Here is a 15842-nt window from a genome sequence, read left to right on the forward strand (position 1 = left end):
CACAGCAGCCAAAGTGACCACTTGGGCAGCCATGGTCTCATTCTAGGCGTGGTGGGTGTGCCTATGCAAATGAGATCGGCCCCTGAAGTTCTTTTCCACAACTTGCCACACCTCACCACCAGATGTCAGGGTGGAGCTCATCCTGACACTGCTTACATCTATTTAATAATTATTGTATTATTGTTCTTATAGGAGCTATGCAAGGCAGTAAATAAACAGAGACAAAAACATTTTTGATAATATTAGCTAGATTAGGCTGGTAAAAGAAGTCAAAACTTAGTTCTCTGAAAGAGCTAGTCTAAAGGTATTTTCAACCTATCTGGAGTTAGTTAACACAGGAACTCTCTCAGGTGAAACCCTTTTTTTTTTTTTGTGAGATACCCACCCCAATTTCCAGCCAAAATAGATTAAACACAGATAGGCATACATGCTTCTGGATGATTACCTGTACTGAATCTATGGAGGTTTTCAGGTTTTTCCATCATTACTTCAAATATGTCAGTTTGATTTTTCAGTTAAAAAAAAACAAGTGTGAAAGATAGACGTTTGCTGGCTGAGTTTCAAAAATAGCATGACTTATGGTAATGCAGAAATTCCCAAATTGTGGTCTGTAGACTACTGGTGCTCTGTTGGCTCTTCTCCTTGCTTCTTGTTGAGTCATACAGAACAGCTGGGATGAGGAGACGAAATCAAGAACAATAGTAGACAGTGTGATTAATTTTTGTTCATGAAGGATAAATCACTTATTGTACTAGGTCAGCTGAAAGTACATAAATACTTACCTAATCTTATTTTTTTGCATGTAAGAATCTGGTAAGGTTTTCACAATTATGTTTGTGATCGCAAATAGGAGGAGAGGTTGACTACGTGGTCACATATGGACGGGGAGGCAGTCTCTCTGAGAGGGAGGCGATTTATGAGACATCCTCTGTCCTACTATATTTTGCAGTAGGAAGAAGTTTGAAAGCCCCTGCTGGAATGTAGTCTTGTTTTGGAGCTATTGATTTAGAATAGTTAACCTGTCCCCCTAGAAATCTTTGGGGAAACAAATGTAACACAATGTTATGGAAATAATAGTACAGGGGGAAGGCAGTAACTCTGAACATCTGATTTCTTTGAAGTGTACTCATGGAAGGTTTTGTTTTGTTTTTTAGTGCTCCTGGGAGTGGTCCCATGTTCAAGTCCACTACAGTTACTGTGAGAGATAATTTCCATGAAATCCCACAAAGTACTATCATAGACGCTTCTAACAAACAACAAAATGTCAATTGTACATTAATGCACAATGCACAGAATGCGAAAGATGTTGCTTTTTCTGCTTCGGAAAGCGCAATTAATAACAAATCTGACACTCTCAAACTTGGGGATCAAGTACAAGGAGTCCATGGACATAAAATAGGATTCTCTTTTGCTTTTCCTAAGAAAGCATCAGTGAAGTTGGAGTCCTCAGCTGCTGTATTCTATGAATATAATGATGAAACATCCAGTGAACATGGAATTAGCAGAAGAAGTAGATTTGTTCCAGGAGCTTGTAATCTTCAGTTTCCATCAGCAACAGAAATAGTTTTGTGCTCTGAGGAGAAACAAAACTACAGTCACCCACTGATGGAAAAATGTACTGACACAGCAGAAGCTTCTGAAGTTCAGGAGTCAAAACAACTATCCAGTAAGGAGAAAAATATAATACTAGAGAATACAGTATTAGTTCCAGCCGATTCTCATTTGAAACAACCTGTGTCTTGCGATTTGGATGACTATTGTGTTGATGTCAATTCACCAGCATTACGAGATCAATCACTGTCCACAGTTGCCATTAGTAATCAGGCACTACCTGTAGAAAGTCACAGTTCTGAGAAGTTGGGGAAAAAATCCCCAGCTCGTGATATCACTGATGATTGCTTACCTTTGCAAGACATCACAGAGGAAAACAATAAATACATTAATAGTGATTCATCCACAACTGAAGCAGAAATTAAAAAACTTGGCTCTGACCTACATATGTCATCAAATTCTGAAGGGGAGAGTACAGCCTTACAAAACAAACAAGAGACACATAAAAGACCTTGTGAACCATTTGTTCCTGTTCTGAGCAAACATGGATTGTCTGTTCTTCAGTGGCCATCCGAAATGTTAATTTACACAAATACAGAACCATCCATTTCATATAGCTGTAATCCTTTATGTTTTGACTTCAGGTCATCACGAGCAAGTGACTGCATGGAGAAAACTAAACATCAGTCAAATGTACATCATTCTCATGACAAAACTGAGTCCAACCAGAGTCTTGTTTTAGATGACACAGATAAATCTATTTCAGAATGTGCTGATTACAAAACAGAAATTAATAAAAATGTGTGCGACCAAGCAACATCACTTATAACAGATGTTTTGTTAGCTAAAAGCTGTGAACCTGCAACAAATCAAGATAAAATGTGCTTGGATGCCTCTTTCAGGACTGGAAAAACAGAAAAATACCACATTTCCAAAAGCCATTTACGACAGGACACCAGGATAGATGATAAACACAGCAAAGTCTGGAACAAAGAAACTCACAAAAGATGGTTTCACAGAAATAGGAAAAGGAAAAGGAGAAAATTATGTCATCACCATCATGAGGAAATAGCAAAAGCAGACACTGAAATTTCTTCAACAGCTGAACAGAAAATTAATTATGTCAATGAAGATAAACATCAGCACCTTCAAAATACTTCAGGGAAGTGCAGAGATGAAATTGGAAGCATATGGTTAGCTACAGAGCAGTTACAACAGTCATGTCAAAAACTTGGCATTGGAAACAGTGATCACAAAAGAACCATGTCCACATCAACAAACATACATGGTGACAAAGGCCAATGTGGGACCTGGAACACAAAAAATAGCTATGACCACTGCACTGACTCTGAACCTCTGCACAGAAAGTACAAAGCAAGCTCTCATAGGCAGTCAAAACAACTGACTTTGAATTCTGGAAGACATAACTTAATGTATTCTAGAACATTATGTAGCTGTAAGGTCAGAAGATCTAGCTGTAGCCCAGATCATAAATGTTTGGAAAAATGTACAAGTCAAAGCCAGTCCATCAAGAGAGCTTACAACTTTCTGACTGATGAACCTGAAAGATCCCATCGAAAGCGAAGACAACATACATATTCTTGTTCATCGGATGAAAGTTCATGTAGACAGGCATTTTTATCAGAAGCGTATCTCAGGCAAACAAGTAATTTAGCTGCACATTGTAAGCCTAAAAGGAAAAGGAGGAGAAAAAGATCTAGAACCCATCACATATTTGTCAACAAAGAACTAAGAAGAAATGAAAATCATAGACCTTCCAGAGGAAATTCTACATTAAATATTTTGGGGGAATTGTTAACACAAGAAAATATACAACAAACAAAAACTCAACCCATAAAAGATTATACAAAAAATATGGCGGAAACAACACAGCTGGTAGAAAACAAGTTGACTCTACAATCTGATGGTTTACTTTTATCAGAAAATAACAAGTCAACAGAGTGTTCAACAATGCAGAGCTCTCCGAGTATATTTTTGGAGCACTTCACGCATTCCTCTGCTTCTGTTATTGAACATAGTGTTCCGACAACTGCAACACCAGAGAACAAGCTAGAAGAAGAAAAGAAACATGAAAATGTAAGGGCTCGTGAAAGTCAAGCTCCTTATAAAGTGCCCAGTATTGATAGAAATGTGGAACAAACTACTCGCAAACCATATCTATGCCAACATGAAGTAGCAGAGACCATACCACAAGAAAAAATAAATGAGGCAACCAGTGAATGGCTGCGGTATAATTCAGGCATAATTAACAGCCCTCCACCTTTGTCATTCAAAGAAGCACATATAAATAGCCATGCCTTTTTAACCACTGAACAGATACTTGCCCCATTTACGTTGCCTGATCAGACATTGATATTTCCCCCAGAAAACCATGGAAAATTCAAAGACTTGCAATGTGAGGCCTATCAGCAGCTCATGCAGCAAAACATGCTGGCTAACAAGGTGAAGTTTGCCTTTCCACCCACTGCAATCCAACCTAATCCTCCTCTGCAGCCTTTGCCCTTGCAGCAGCCCTTACGTTCTACCTCTGTAACCACAATCCATCACACGGTTTTACAGCAGCATGCTGCCGCTGCTGCTGCAGCAAGTACATTTAAGGTTCTCCAGCCTCACCAACCGTTTCTTTCACAGGTCCCAACCCTTTCAAGAACACCTTTACCTCATCTCGCAGTAGGACCTAGACTTTGCCCAGGAACCCACACAACTTTTGTTGCTCCGCCACAACTGCCACTAATTCCAACTTCCGTCCTTCATCCGAGTCACCTGGCTTTCCCCCCATTACCTCATGCATTGTTTCCTTCGCTGCTTTCACCACACCCAGCTGTCATTCCATTGCAGCCCCTCTTCTAGGTCAAGTTTTCAACAATCAAAATGGAAAGAGCTGTCTCTAAATTAACATACTGCTATATGTAAGCACTCGTCAGTTTTGACAAATGGTTCTTTAAGTGACTGGAATAAACTGGTTAAAATGCCTCATTAATTTGGAATCATTTACTATAAGTGTAACAATGCAAATATGTATGTAAAGTTCAGCTCCATAATATAACTAAAGCACTGAATAGTCTGATCTAATATGAACTATATATATATATATGTATGAAAATCATGTCTTAGAATATGTATAATGTACATAAAATATATTTATAGTATTGCAATCTATGTTGTAAAGTATGCTCCTTTTGTTTTTTTATCTTTGTGAACCTGCACCTATTTAATGTTTAGACAAAGCTGATGCACTGTTTTGTACTATGTTTCTTGAAACTGTAAATCTAGTGACAAACTATCTCTTGCAATAAATTTTTGTTAACTATTTAAGTATATCAAAAATCATTCATTACAAGCCTCACGGATGAATAACATAGTCTATTCCTGCTATGTTTGGATAATCAGGTTTCCTATCCTTCAATGATTTATCACCAAGCTCAGAGGCTAATGCCTTAAGGGTAACTGTCTTACCGAGCAAGGGACAAAGGGTAATAGATCTATTTGTGTTAGCAGTTTGATGTCACTGAGACAAATTTTGTCTACTTGTAGTATGTGGACAAACTGCTGACTGTTTGAGCCACTCTCTTTTCTATTAAACCAAACCAGCTCTTTTAAAGTAACATAAATGGCACAGGGGAAAAAAAGCAAGGACATTTGGAGTAAACTGTAAACCATATCTGCATTTAGCTTCTTCAGCATAAATAGCACTACATTTCCTGCCAGATGTCATCCACGTCTGCACATCTGCGTGATTGAAATGACCATAGTTGTTTTGCCATTTTGCTTCTGCAAAACCCCCATTTCCACATGGAAATGGAATAGCTAGTCATGCAACCGGCAGTGTGTGCACACAAACCGTTTGTGTGTGAGGGGGGGTGCCCCTTTTGTGAGTGCAATTTATTTTATGTCTAAAAATAGGCACACTGAAATGATGATCAGTTCAGATACTTCAGCCAAATAATTACATTGTTCCCCTGGTGGACACATAGCTCATGTTTACCTCAATGGGAGACGAACAAGCATATCAGAAGGGAGAATGTTTCCACCTGTGTATCATTTCATGTGATAGGTGGAAATGGCAAGGATATTTGGGCATATTTGAACTGAGGAAAGTCACAACCCTGACTGGAAATTTCCAGTCTTTTAAGGGGTTGAATCAAACTCTTACTATCAAATTAACAATTTTGTCTGACTATTTTCATATTGTATGGTTCTAGAATGTTTTGTCAAATATATATACACATACATACGTACACACACACACACACACACACACACACACATATATTTAGTCCTTCAGACATTCCTTTCTACTACCCCAACCCCCTTATTTAGGTCTGATCTAATCCAACTCTCATATAAGACAATGGGAATCTTTCTGTTGGCTTTACTGGAGTTGGGTTAGGTCCATAATGATGACACAGCTTTAAATGTATATAGCCCTAGCCCGGCAACACTTTTTCATATTACCAGTCCCATTCACTTTAAAGGGGACTAGTCACATGGATAAAGAGGAGGGTTTGCAAAATGACCTATAGTGGCAGTAGCATACCCTCTTGTAATAAAATATAAGGGATAATTTAGAAATTCATGGTGGTTTCCTTTCTTCATTTATATGATTATGATAAAATTAAGTATAAGAGAAGCTCAAGGAAAGATAATTTTTGAAGAATATATTAAATAATTAATACCAACTTCACTCTTAAACGAGAGTAAAATGGCATAAATATATTGTTATATTTGCCATCTATAATACTAAAACTTACCTCTGTCAATAAAGCAAATTTTAATTTTATATTACACTCAAAAGCTATCTCAATCACTTTCTAATACAATTTTAAAGTTCTGGGGTCCACATATTTTACTTGGTGCAACATCTTGCAGGTACAGTACCATTGTAAAGAGGAAAATTACATTACTGTGCTAAAGGCTAGTACAAAGGAGCACTTTGATGGCCTGGTTTTCCAAGATGCTGAGAGGTCACAAATGGGTTGGTGGTAACGGGTGCTCAGGTACTGAGCAACTTTGAAAATCTGACTAAAAGATTTTTTGTTTGTTTGTTTGTTTTCATCCCTCCAGTTTGTGGTTTCATGCCTAATTTTGTTTAATCTGGTATATGGAAAATGTAGCTTAACGGCTATTTCTGTCTTTTTATTTTGTGTGTGTGAAATGCATTTTTCATGCTTTAACAGTTTTAGACTAATTTCTGATTTAAGTAACAATTTATATTTAACACATTCTTTCGGGAAGGTTGGGGCAAAATAGCAATTTTATAACATTACAATTAGAAAATAAGAAGATACTGTGGGAAACAATTATGCACAGTTTATCATATTAACAAGTTTTATGCTGCAGCTAGTCAAAATTTCCCCAATTTCAAATTTTCAACAAACATTTTCATCCAAAAACCATTTTTTGTTTTAAAAAATCCCCAAAATTTGTAAGAAATTTTTCTACTAGTTCTATTTTATACTTTGGATTTTACACTTTCACTGGAATTTAGCTTAAATGTATTGTCTATTAAGGAATTTAACAGTTTTAAGATATTGCAAAATGATATATTATATAGAGTAACTGCATTAGCATCGTGTATAAAGTTAATGGATATAAGTAAAATACCAATAACGAGAAGGTGTAAGTATTCTTTAAACATTATTACCTTAAGTTCTTGCACTGTTTTGTATATGTGACTTCAAATATAGAAATACAGAAACATTTTCTAATAACAAAGACTGAATTTCAAATTGAACAAGCTAAATTAAATGATTTAATAAATATTTCATCTGAGTTGCTCTTGTATTACTAAATAATCTTACTGGATACATAATCTAAGTGTAGTTCTGTATACTTGTATTTTCTGATTTTACAATCTCATTCATAAGTTTGGAAATCTTTGCAAGTGCTGAATAACTGAAGACACTATGATTCCTAGATACACAACCTGCCAACTTTCTTAAATCTAATTAATTTCTTTAGAATGTTCAAATCTAATCAGAAATGTTGCCTTTTAATGTTTTGCAGTTCCAACTCATATTGCCAATTTATATAATGTTTGGAATCTGATTCCAAGGTAAAGAAATAAAAATAAGTTACTGTTCCTTTAAATCACCAGAGTTGTTGGAATTAATTTATCTTCAGATTGCAGTGATAAACCTAAATTAGGTTATAGATTTTGTTAAATGGCTTCCCATTCCCAGAACAGCTACACAAAGAAATGATTGAAAAGTTAATATGTTCCACTGAGATGAGAAATGTGTTTTTTTCCTGCCCTTGGAAAGCAGCAATTTGTCCAGACCATGACCTTCCTGGAGGCATACCATTTCTCAGGTAATATGTACCATAAAATAATGTTCTAAATAGGATTTTTCAAGCATTAAGAATCATAATCATCTTGCATTGTTATAGGCAGTTTGGACTAATTATACACTTTCCTTTCTAATCTGTAAGTACACAGAACAGTTAAAATGCTATAACACATACAGAAAGCAGAAGAATCCGATTGTTCATTTTACTGAATTTAACCACAGATTATCCTAAATTTTAACTCTGCCTGAAAGGAACAAACTCACATGGGATTTCTGCAGGAACGAGCAAAATGATTTACAGATTGAGACATCTGATCCCCAGACAGTTGTAAAAAGCGCACGTTTTAGAGCCTGATCCTGCACAATGATGAACAACTGTAAGCTGCTGAGCACCCACAAACACAAACTGAAGTCACTGGGAGTTGTGGACACATCACCGCACAGTCTTGTGTGCCCAGTGTATTAGAGGAAGATGAATGTACTGTGTGCATGCTTAAAAGCTCTTCAGTTTAGAAAGCATAAAATTTAGGTTCACCTCATTATATTGGCATTTCAGAGATAAAGGCAAATGCTTAAAATATAAAATTATACAAGGCCTCAACTATTGATGCTGCCCCAGCATTCTGAACATAGACTAACTTTATTCCAAACTTTCTTCACTCATCTTCATTCTTAAGGCTCTGGTTCACCAAATTACTTAAATACATGACTAACTTGGAGCACATTAATAGTCACATTGATTTCAATAGAAGTACTCATGTGCTTTAAGGTTGGCACATACTTAATTACTGTGCTGAACTGGGGCCAACAGGAGAGATCTACAAATTACCATCTATGAGAAATGCCAAAGTACATTTCTTTTCTTTTGTACGTGCAATGGAGAAAGCAAGTTTATCTTCAGCTATTAAAATCCAGCATCTCCAGCACTGTCTTGTTTCTCTTTGCATTCACATTTAATTCAATTTAACTCAAATATAACTGAACATCAGAACGATTACATTTTAGGGTTTTAAATATGCTCATTCTACTGCTCAGTTTAACTTCTCCATTGTCAGTATTGTAAAGAGAAGTTAAACAAATTGCCCTGGTCCAAATCAGTGGACATCTTTGACTTTACTGCAAAATGTTAGATAATGTTGCTTGGAACAATTTACCTTTTTTTTCTGCAGCCCTCATTTTTGACTCCAACAGTCCTAATTTTGAGACTCTTTTAGGGATTCATAATACTGGTAGTCCCACAACCATGGGAGATTTCTCTCAAAGGAGCTCTCATACTCTAACAGTGTGCAACAAAGCATCATTTATCATCCTTCTTTTTAGCTCTTGGTACAGGGCTGGAATCATGATACTAAAAAGTGGTTCCTGTTGAAATATGAATATTCTGTTAATTCCTGTAACAAAACTAGACTTTTTAAAATTATGTTTTCTCTTCTTGGGAGAGTTTCTCATACAGAGTGCTGGTCCCAGCATCTATTTCCCATATATATTTCAGTTTACTATATTGTGCTTGCTTTTATAAAAGTGCATAACTTCCCAAACTGCTACACTTTGTCTTCAGTATATTTTCTACAGTGTCTTTCCCCAATGTACATATTTTAGCAATCTGGTAATATGTATCGGAGAGCTCACTGTATTTAACGTATGGCTTTAAACATATTGGGCCAGCTCCTCAGCTGGCGTAGATCAGTGCAGCTCTGTTGACTTCAGTGGAGCCACACTGATTTGCTTGAGCTGAGGATTTGGATCACTGCGTTTTATAAATCTCCTAAAACATCCCAAATAAAAACTGAATCTAAGCAGTAAATCTGTAAAATATACATTTCTAGAAGCTGCTTGTTTGGAATGAGGGCTTATAAACTTTAACCTGTCAGTTATTTTGTTCTAAAGTTCATGAGCTGTACAGAATATACTGATTTGCATAGTTGTATATTGCCAAGTAATTTTACATACGCAAACTGTACCACTTCACATGTATATGCAATATGTTGTCTTACTGTAAAATTGTACCATGTTATTTTAACTCTTTTTCTATTGAAATTAGATTTTGTTTTATAAAATAGAATATACAGTACTGTACAAATGTCACTAATTGCATAAATTACCATGACTTATTATATAATATGTACACAGAAATTTTGTAGATCATTTGGGTTTAATGTTTACAGTAACTATATACTTAAATATTATTTTATTTACACTATTTCTTCTCCTCCTTACTTTGAATATTTTATAAAGGTTTGTTCATTTCCTTTCTTTGTCATTTAGTGACATCAAAGTTTCTTAGAATTTATATTTGCAAATAAAATCTCAGCCCCCCCCCCACATTTAATTGAAAAAATAAATATACCCGCTGTAACAATTCAAAGACTTCTCATTTTAGTTTCAAGCTTTTAAGTTTATAGATGCCCCATGTGCTCATATCCCAGAGGGAGTTTTACTATTGACTTCTACAATGGAGTGGTACCACTGGCTTCAATGGGGATGAAATTTCAGTTTGGTGCTTAAAGAGGGGTCTTTATTTACTAAAACTCCACTAACATATTCAGTTTTCAATTTAATTCCAATTTGATATGAAATAAATAAGAGCACAAATCAGTAAAATGGTTAGATACATTTCTACATTATTATTTTACCTCTGTTGGTGCAAAGAAGGGGTCTGGAGTTAACTGTCAAAACCCTTTTAATTTGTCTGTGTTATACATCATTGCAGTTTCAAACACTGTCTATCCTGAGTCACAAAGAGTTAAGTGCTCGTGCAGTTAATAAATGGCTTTCTCTCCATCCCACATGTTACTCAGCATGGCAAGATTCATACAGTATTAAGGTGGTGTGAGACAGAGGGCACTTTACAGTGACACAATCACAGTATTTAAATGTTTCATTGGTGTCGGGTCAGGGAACTGGTGCCCAAATCCAGAAGGAAGAGCATACTCACTAAGTTGCAAATTTTAGTAATGTACAATGGATCTTCCATTAGTTGTGTGAATTAGAAGATCAATTTTAAATTAAAATGGTTGTTGCTGCACTGCATGTCTGATAGCTTTAAAAGGGGAGGACACTGGTTTCAATTTTTAAAAAAGAATACAGAATGGATAGAAAAAAATCAGTTTTCAAAATGCTTTTCTATTTTGAAATAATAAGCACCCCTTCATGGAAAGGTCACTGAAGCAGGCAAAGTTTTGGACCTTCTAATCATCCCTTATATTTTACACACACATTCCTTGCAGTTTTGGACCTTCTAATCATCCCTTATATTTTACACACACATTTGGAATGACTGAAGTTCCAAAGCAGTCATATGAGGAAGGTTCGAGAATAAAATCTAGAAGAAGAAAGTTCTGTTCTAAATGGGCCTTATCACCCTCTCAAGCTGGAATACATCAGAGGAGTAACTCAGTTTAAGTTAATGGGGTTACACTGGTGTGAAATTGGTGTCAATGAAAACTGAATCAGATAGGAAGTTTAACTTCAAAAAATGAAAAAACCCAGCAACTTGAGGGAATGTGACCCCCAAAATCCTACATATAAGGGATTCTTAGAATCTGTGATTATTAGGTCATTTCAGCTCTGGCAAGAATAGTACTATATGTCAACCTTTATTCCCTTTTTCATAAAGGGCATTAATGGTGGTGATGGAAGGGAATGTTGGTAGAAGAAATGAAACCATAATAAGAGACATACAGGATGTGTGGCTCTGAAAGGAAAAGCCCAGAAAAATCCACATCCCCAAATGTATCTGCTGCTGGTGGAAATATCACTGTGACTAGCAGGGTGGGTTTTAAATATATATTCTTACATGCACATAGGGATAGATTATCGTGGCATCACTTGCAACTGATGTGGTTGAAACCCTTCATTGGCTGCCTGTCTTCAAGTTTGTGAAGGGTGTTGATATGGTCAGAATAATGAAAGGGAGGTGACTATATTGTGTGATATATATCTCTATCTCAGTGGGCTGAGGGGAGATAGTTTCAGATAGCTTTTGGTGCTTATCTGTATTTTGTATATTTTTCTCTTTCACATTAACAGTGCTATTTCGTTCACCAGCTGTGCTTTCTGCTAAAATGTCCTCCAACCAATTCTTGTCAAGAAGAGATAGGTTAATGAGAGAAGACCTGCATACAGTTTGCTTCAGTTTTATCTCCGGAGAAATAATTCAATAGAACTAGATTTCAGTGTACAACTTCTCTGTCATCTTTCTATTCCGTAAGTTGTTATTCTCTACAAGCAGAACAAAAAAAGAAAAGAAAAAACAGCCTTTTCATCTGGCACCAACAGTATACATCTGTTTTGGGGCCTCAGTGCAAAGGAAATTCTCAAATAATTAATTGTATTTTTCACACAGGTGTTATTGATAGGTGGAAGCAATCTCACTATCACTGCACATTTCTGTATTCTTATCTACGTAAGAAGAAAGTACAGCCACTTTAAAAGTAGCATATGAGTAAAAGTAACATGAAAAAATGGCATTTGGTAGTTGAATAGGACATTTCATTGGTAAGTTACTGTATGGTTATGATTTTAAAACAATTATTTGCTTTACTGTCTTATTAGACACAGAGGTCAGTACCTGGCATGCAGAGTTTTCTATGTAAAAAGGTTTTCCATGTTGGAAACGTTTTTTAAAAAAAAAAAGGGGTTAAGTAACTGGATGGGCATGGAGATGAATTACACTCTCACTCTGAGAGGAGTTTGTATCTCATGCACATTAGCTGAGATACTTTGGTGGAGCAGTTTGCAGAAGTTTAATCTTGATGTTGATCTGTTGCTGGAAACCCAGATGATATATGGAAATACAGGGACTACTATGCTGTGGCTGAGTACGGTTACATCAAAATGAGATCATACAAATGAACAATCCAAATATGTGCATTAGAGATTCATGATTATTGCAGCATTTCTACCAAATGTTTGACTTATGTAGGTAGAGGAATTCTATGAAGTCAGGATGATGTCCAATTGGCAGTAAGATGTTCTTGAACCAGATCACTTCGGCATTGAGGTCCACTGCTCCAGTCTGACTCTGACCAGGATTAACTGGAATCTGTTTTCCATGTTAGCATTAGGCCTAGTTTGGAGTCTGCAGGTAGGAAGGGGGGAAATGCAAACTAAATAGTAGCCATTTGGATGGTTTGAGCCTTATGACTACTCAGCAATAATAACAAATTGTAACAAGACTTAGTCCTTACCTTGCATTTTACATATTCAGAATACTGTATAGAGATTAACTAATGTACAGAGTTGCAAGTACTGTCATGGAAGTGTAGTGGAGGTGAGATAGAAGTCGGGTAAGACATGGACAGATATGATAATTTGTAAATATTGTGTTCCGTTGAAATCAGATTGCTGATTTTAAAGGAATAATAATTGCTACCCAGACTTGTATCTTGAAGGAAGACAGGGTGATGGTTTTTACAAACTAGTTTGTTGAGTGCATTTGCTCTGTAAAAGACACCATGGACAAAAGCATGATGATGCTTGTGGATAAAGTGGACAAATAAGTGTTGAGGCTGTTATCGTTTACAGAGCTAAGAGGGCAATTTAATGAGTGAGAAGAAAAGATAAGAATGGAAGGATGGAGTTATGAAGGTCTTTAAAGATGAGAACAAGAAGCTTGACTAAACTGTATTGGGTCCTATAAAAAGTAATAATAGTTAATCTCCGGTAACCCACTACGTCCTTTTATCCATTTATTATTACTTTTACTTTTTAACTCCTGGATGCTGAAGGGATGGGATTTCCTGACACAATGAAACGTGGTATTAGCATAAATAACAGGACCGCTGGATCTTTAGGCACCAAAGGGACTAATTACCTGAAAAGATTTCAGCAGCAAACACCTAGTAGAATTTTTTTGCGGAGAGCAGAGGTGTGTTAAAACATGAATGCAGCCTTTCTGCAGCTGCAGGGCTGAGCATTTTATTTGCTATTTAAATGTTTTAAAATCTCTGTGCTTCTATGTTATAGTGTGATGTACTGTATCAAAACTAAATTCTTTCCATCTGTTTTTCATTATCATGCAGCATTATGATGCTTAAGATGGCTGATAGATTTGATTTGATATCTCACAAGCAGATGTGTCAGCAGGAACACCTAAAAATTATTTTTTGCAAAAACTGCAGTGACGATAAAAAAATGTATTACAAGATATTTTTAAATAAAAATTTATTTGCATTTGATTACCAGCTTCTTTGGTCTTCTGATGAGTTACCAGCTGTCATATGCAATCACCTGCATAATCAGGAGGGAGGAACAGGGAGGATTAAGCAGATATTACCACAGACCAAGATAAGAATTTCTGAGAGACACTTTTGTATAATTCTAGCAGTAGAATCAATAAGTTATCTATAGGATTGGAAGGATTAGATTTTTATCGGTAAATGTCAGTAAAAATCAATTTCACCATGCACACACAAGTGGGCAAAATATATTTCTATCCATAATAATAAAAATTTAAAGAGCAACAAAGCAAGAAAAATGCTGCTTGAGAACTTCTTAGAGTCAAAATCCAGTGATAAAGACTTTTGAATTAGTCGTTACAACTGGAATAGCAAATGAATCGTTAAAAAAAAACCCAGGTATGATTTGTTGATTTAAGGATATTTACTTTGCATAGTTTGATATGTGATATTGACAGTTTTTGTTTAAATGGTTTATAAAGCTTTAACATTTTGCATCTCAATGTCTACTATCATTAAATAATTGTCTCACCCCCCATAATTTCCTGAAACTGTGAAAAATTAGATTAATAAAAATCTAAAAAATTCTCACAAATAAACATTGATATTATATGTTAAAATTATAAAAAGATAAAAATGATGCCAAGCTTACTTATCTCTGGTCACCTTGGACAGTTCTGATTTTATCCAATAGAGGGCAGTGGAGTGTACATGCATTCTCTCTCTCTCACACACACACACCAGTTTATTAAACATGCAAAAAAAGTGTTAAAATAAGGGAGTAATTTAAGGCTGAGTACACTTATTCTCAGTAAATTACACTGAGGTCCTGAAGAGAGTAAACTTTCCTGAGCATCTTAGGCAACTGCACACTTCCTACTGTAGCGCTCAGTATAGCCTCACAACACAAAGGTCAGTGAGCTTCCCCTCCCTACACCTATCTTGTCAGTTGTCACCTGTGTTTTCAACGTCAAACCACCTGAGTCATTACGTCTTCAACTCCTGACCATGAAGTTCAGATACTGCCTTACCCTGTTTCTTTTTGTTTTGAGGAATGGGGTGGCATCCACTAGGGGCAGGCAGGGAAAGGTGGGATTTATTCATGGATGGTGCAATGGTGGAAGAATAATGTTCCCTGTAGTATGTGACTGAAATTTTGCTGTGTAGGACTGTTAGATCTGGTTCATCTGGACCCAGGAATTCACCAGTTATCACAGAGCGTTAAGTAACATGCTGCTGAGTTGTTTCTTGTTCTGCCCATTCTACTGCTCCACTACTAGGGATTTTGACACATAAAGATGCCCTCTAGTGGATAGACATGGAACGTGCACAATTACATCCCATACATTACAAGGACCCAGCGGCAGAACTCTTCCTCCTAATGATGAGCACTAATTCAACTGACCTCAGGGGTTCAGCTTGGGGGTGTTCTGGTGCAATGCATCTCTGTGTCCTTACAAAAGCACATGTCAAAATGACAGATGAATGAAACACTGTTATACATGTTTTCCATCTTTCCTAGAGTCATTCATATTTCCACAATAAACATGGAACACTTCAGGTCATTGTTGTGTTGAACATTTTTATAAATCTGTAACTACTTTTCACCATGAAATAGTTACCAAATATTTGTATTCAGTACATGATAGTAAAGTTCAGGATTATGTCTGCATTATTCATGAAATGATTAATCCATTTTCTTCAACAGAAAACTACAAGTTTTATGTACTCATGGCTGTGAAAATAAATTTATGATTCTGAAACTTACTGTTGATAAATTCATGGTGACTAGAGATACTCC

At 36.1% G+C, this 15842-nt stretch overlaps 1 protein-coding gene across 6 annotated transcripts in view; it reads left to right on the plus strand.

The window, feature by feature from the left end:
* Positions 1-6238, plus strand: part of ZNF804A (zinc finger protein 804A) — a 234693-nt gene extending 228455 nt beyond the window's left edge. For all 6 annotated transcript variants that reach the window (XM_073306099.1, XM_073306100.1, XM_073306104.1 and 3 more), the window contains one exon: positions 1155-6238. In XM_073306099.1, coding sequence (XP_073162200.1) covers positions 1155-4422 — 3268 coding nt within the window. In that variant the 3' untranslated portion in view covers positions 4423-6238. The remainder of the gene's footprint in view (positions 1-1154) is intronic.
* Positions 6239-15842: the final 9604 nt, after the last annotated feature.

Source organism: Lepidochelys kempii, chromosome 11, assembly GCF_965140265.1.
Source record: "Lepidochelys kempii isolate rLepKem1 chromosome 11, rLepKem1.hap2, whole genome shotgun sequence".
In the NCBI taxonomy this organism is placed as follows: Eukaryota; Metazoa; Chordata; order Testudines; family Cheloniidae; genus Lepidochelys; species Lepidochelys kempii.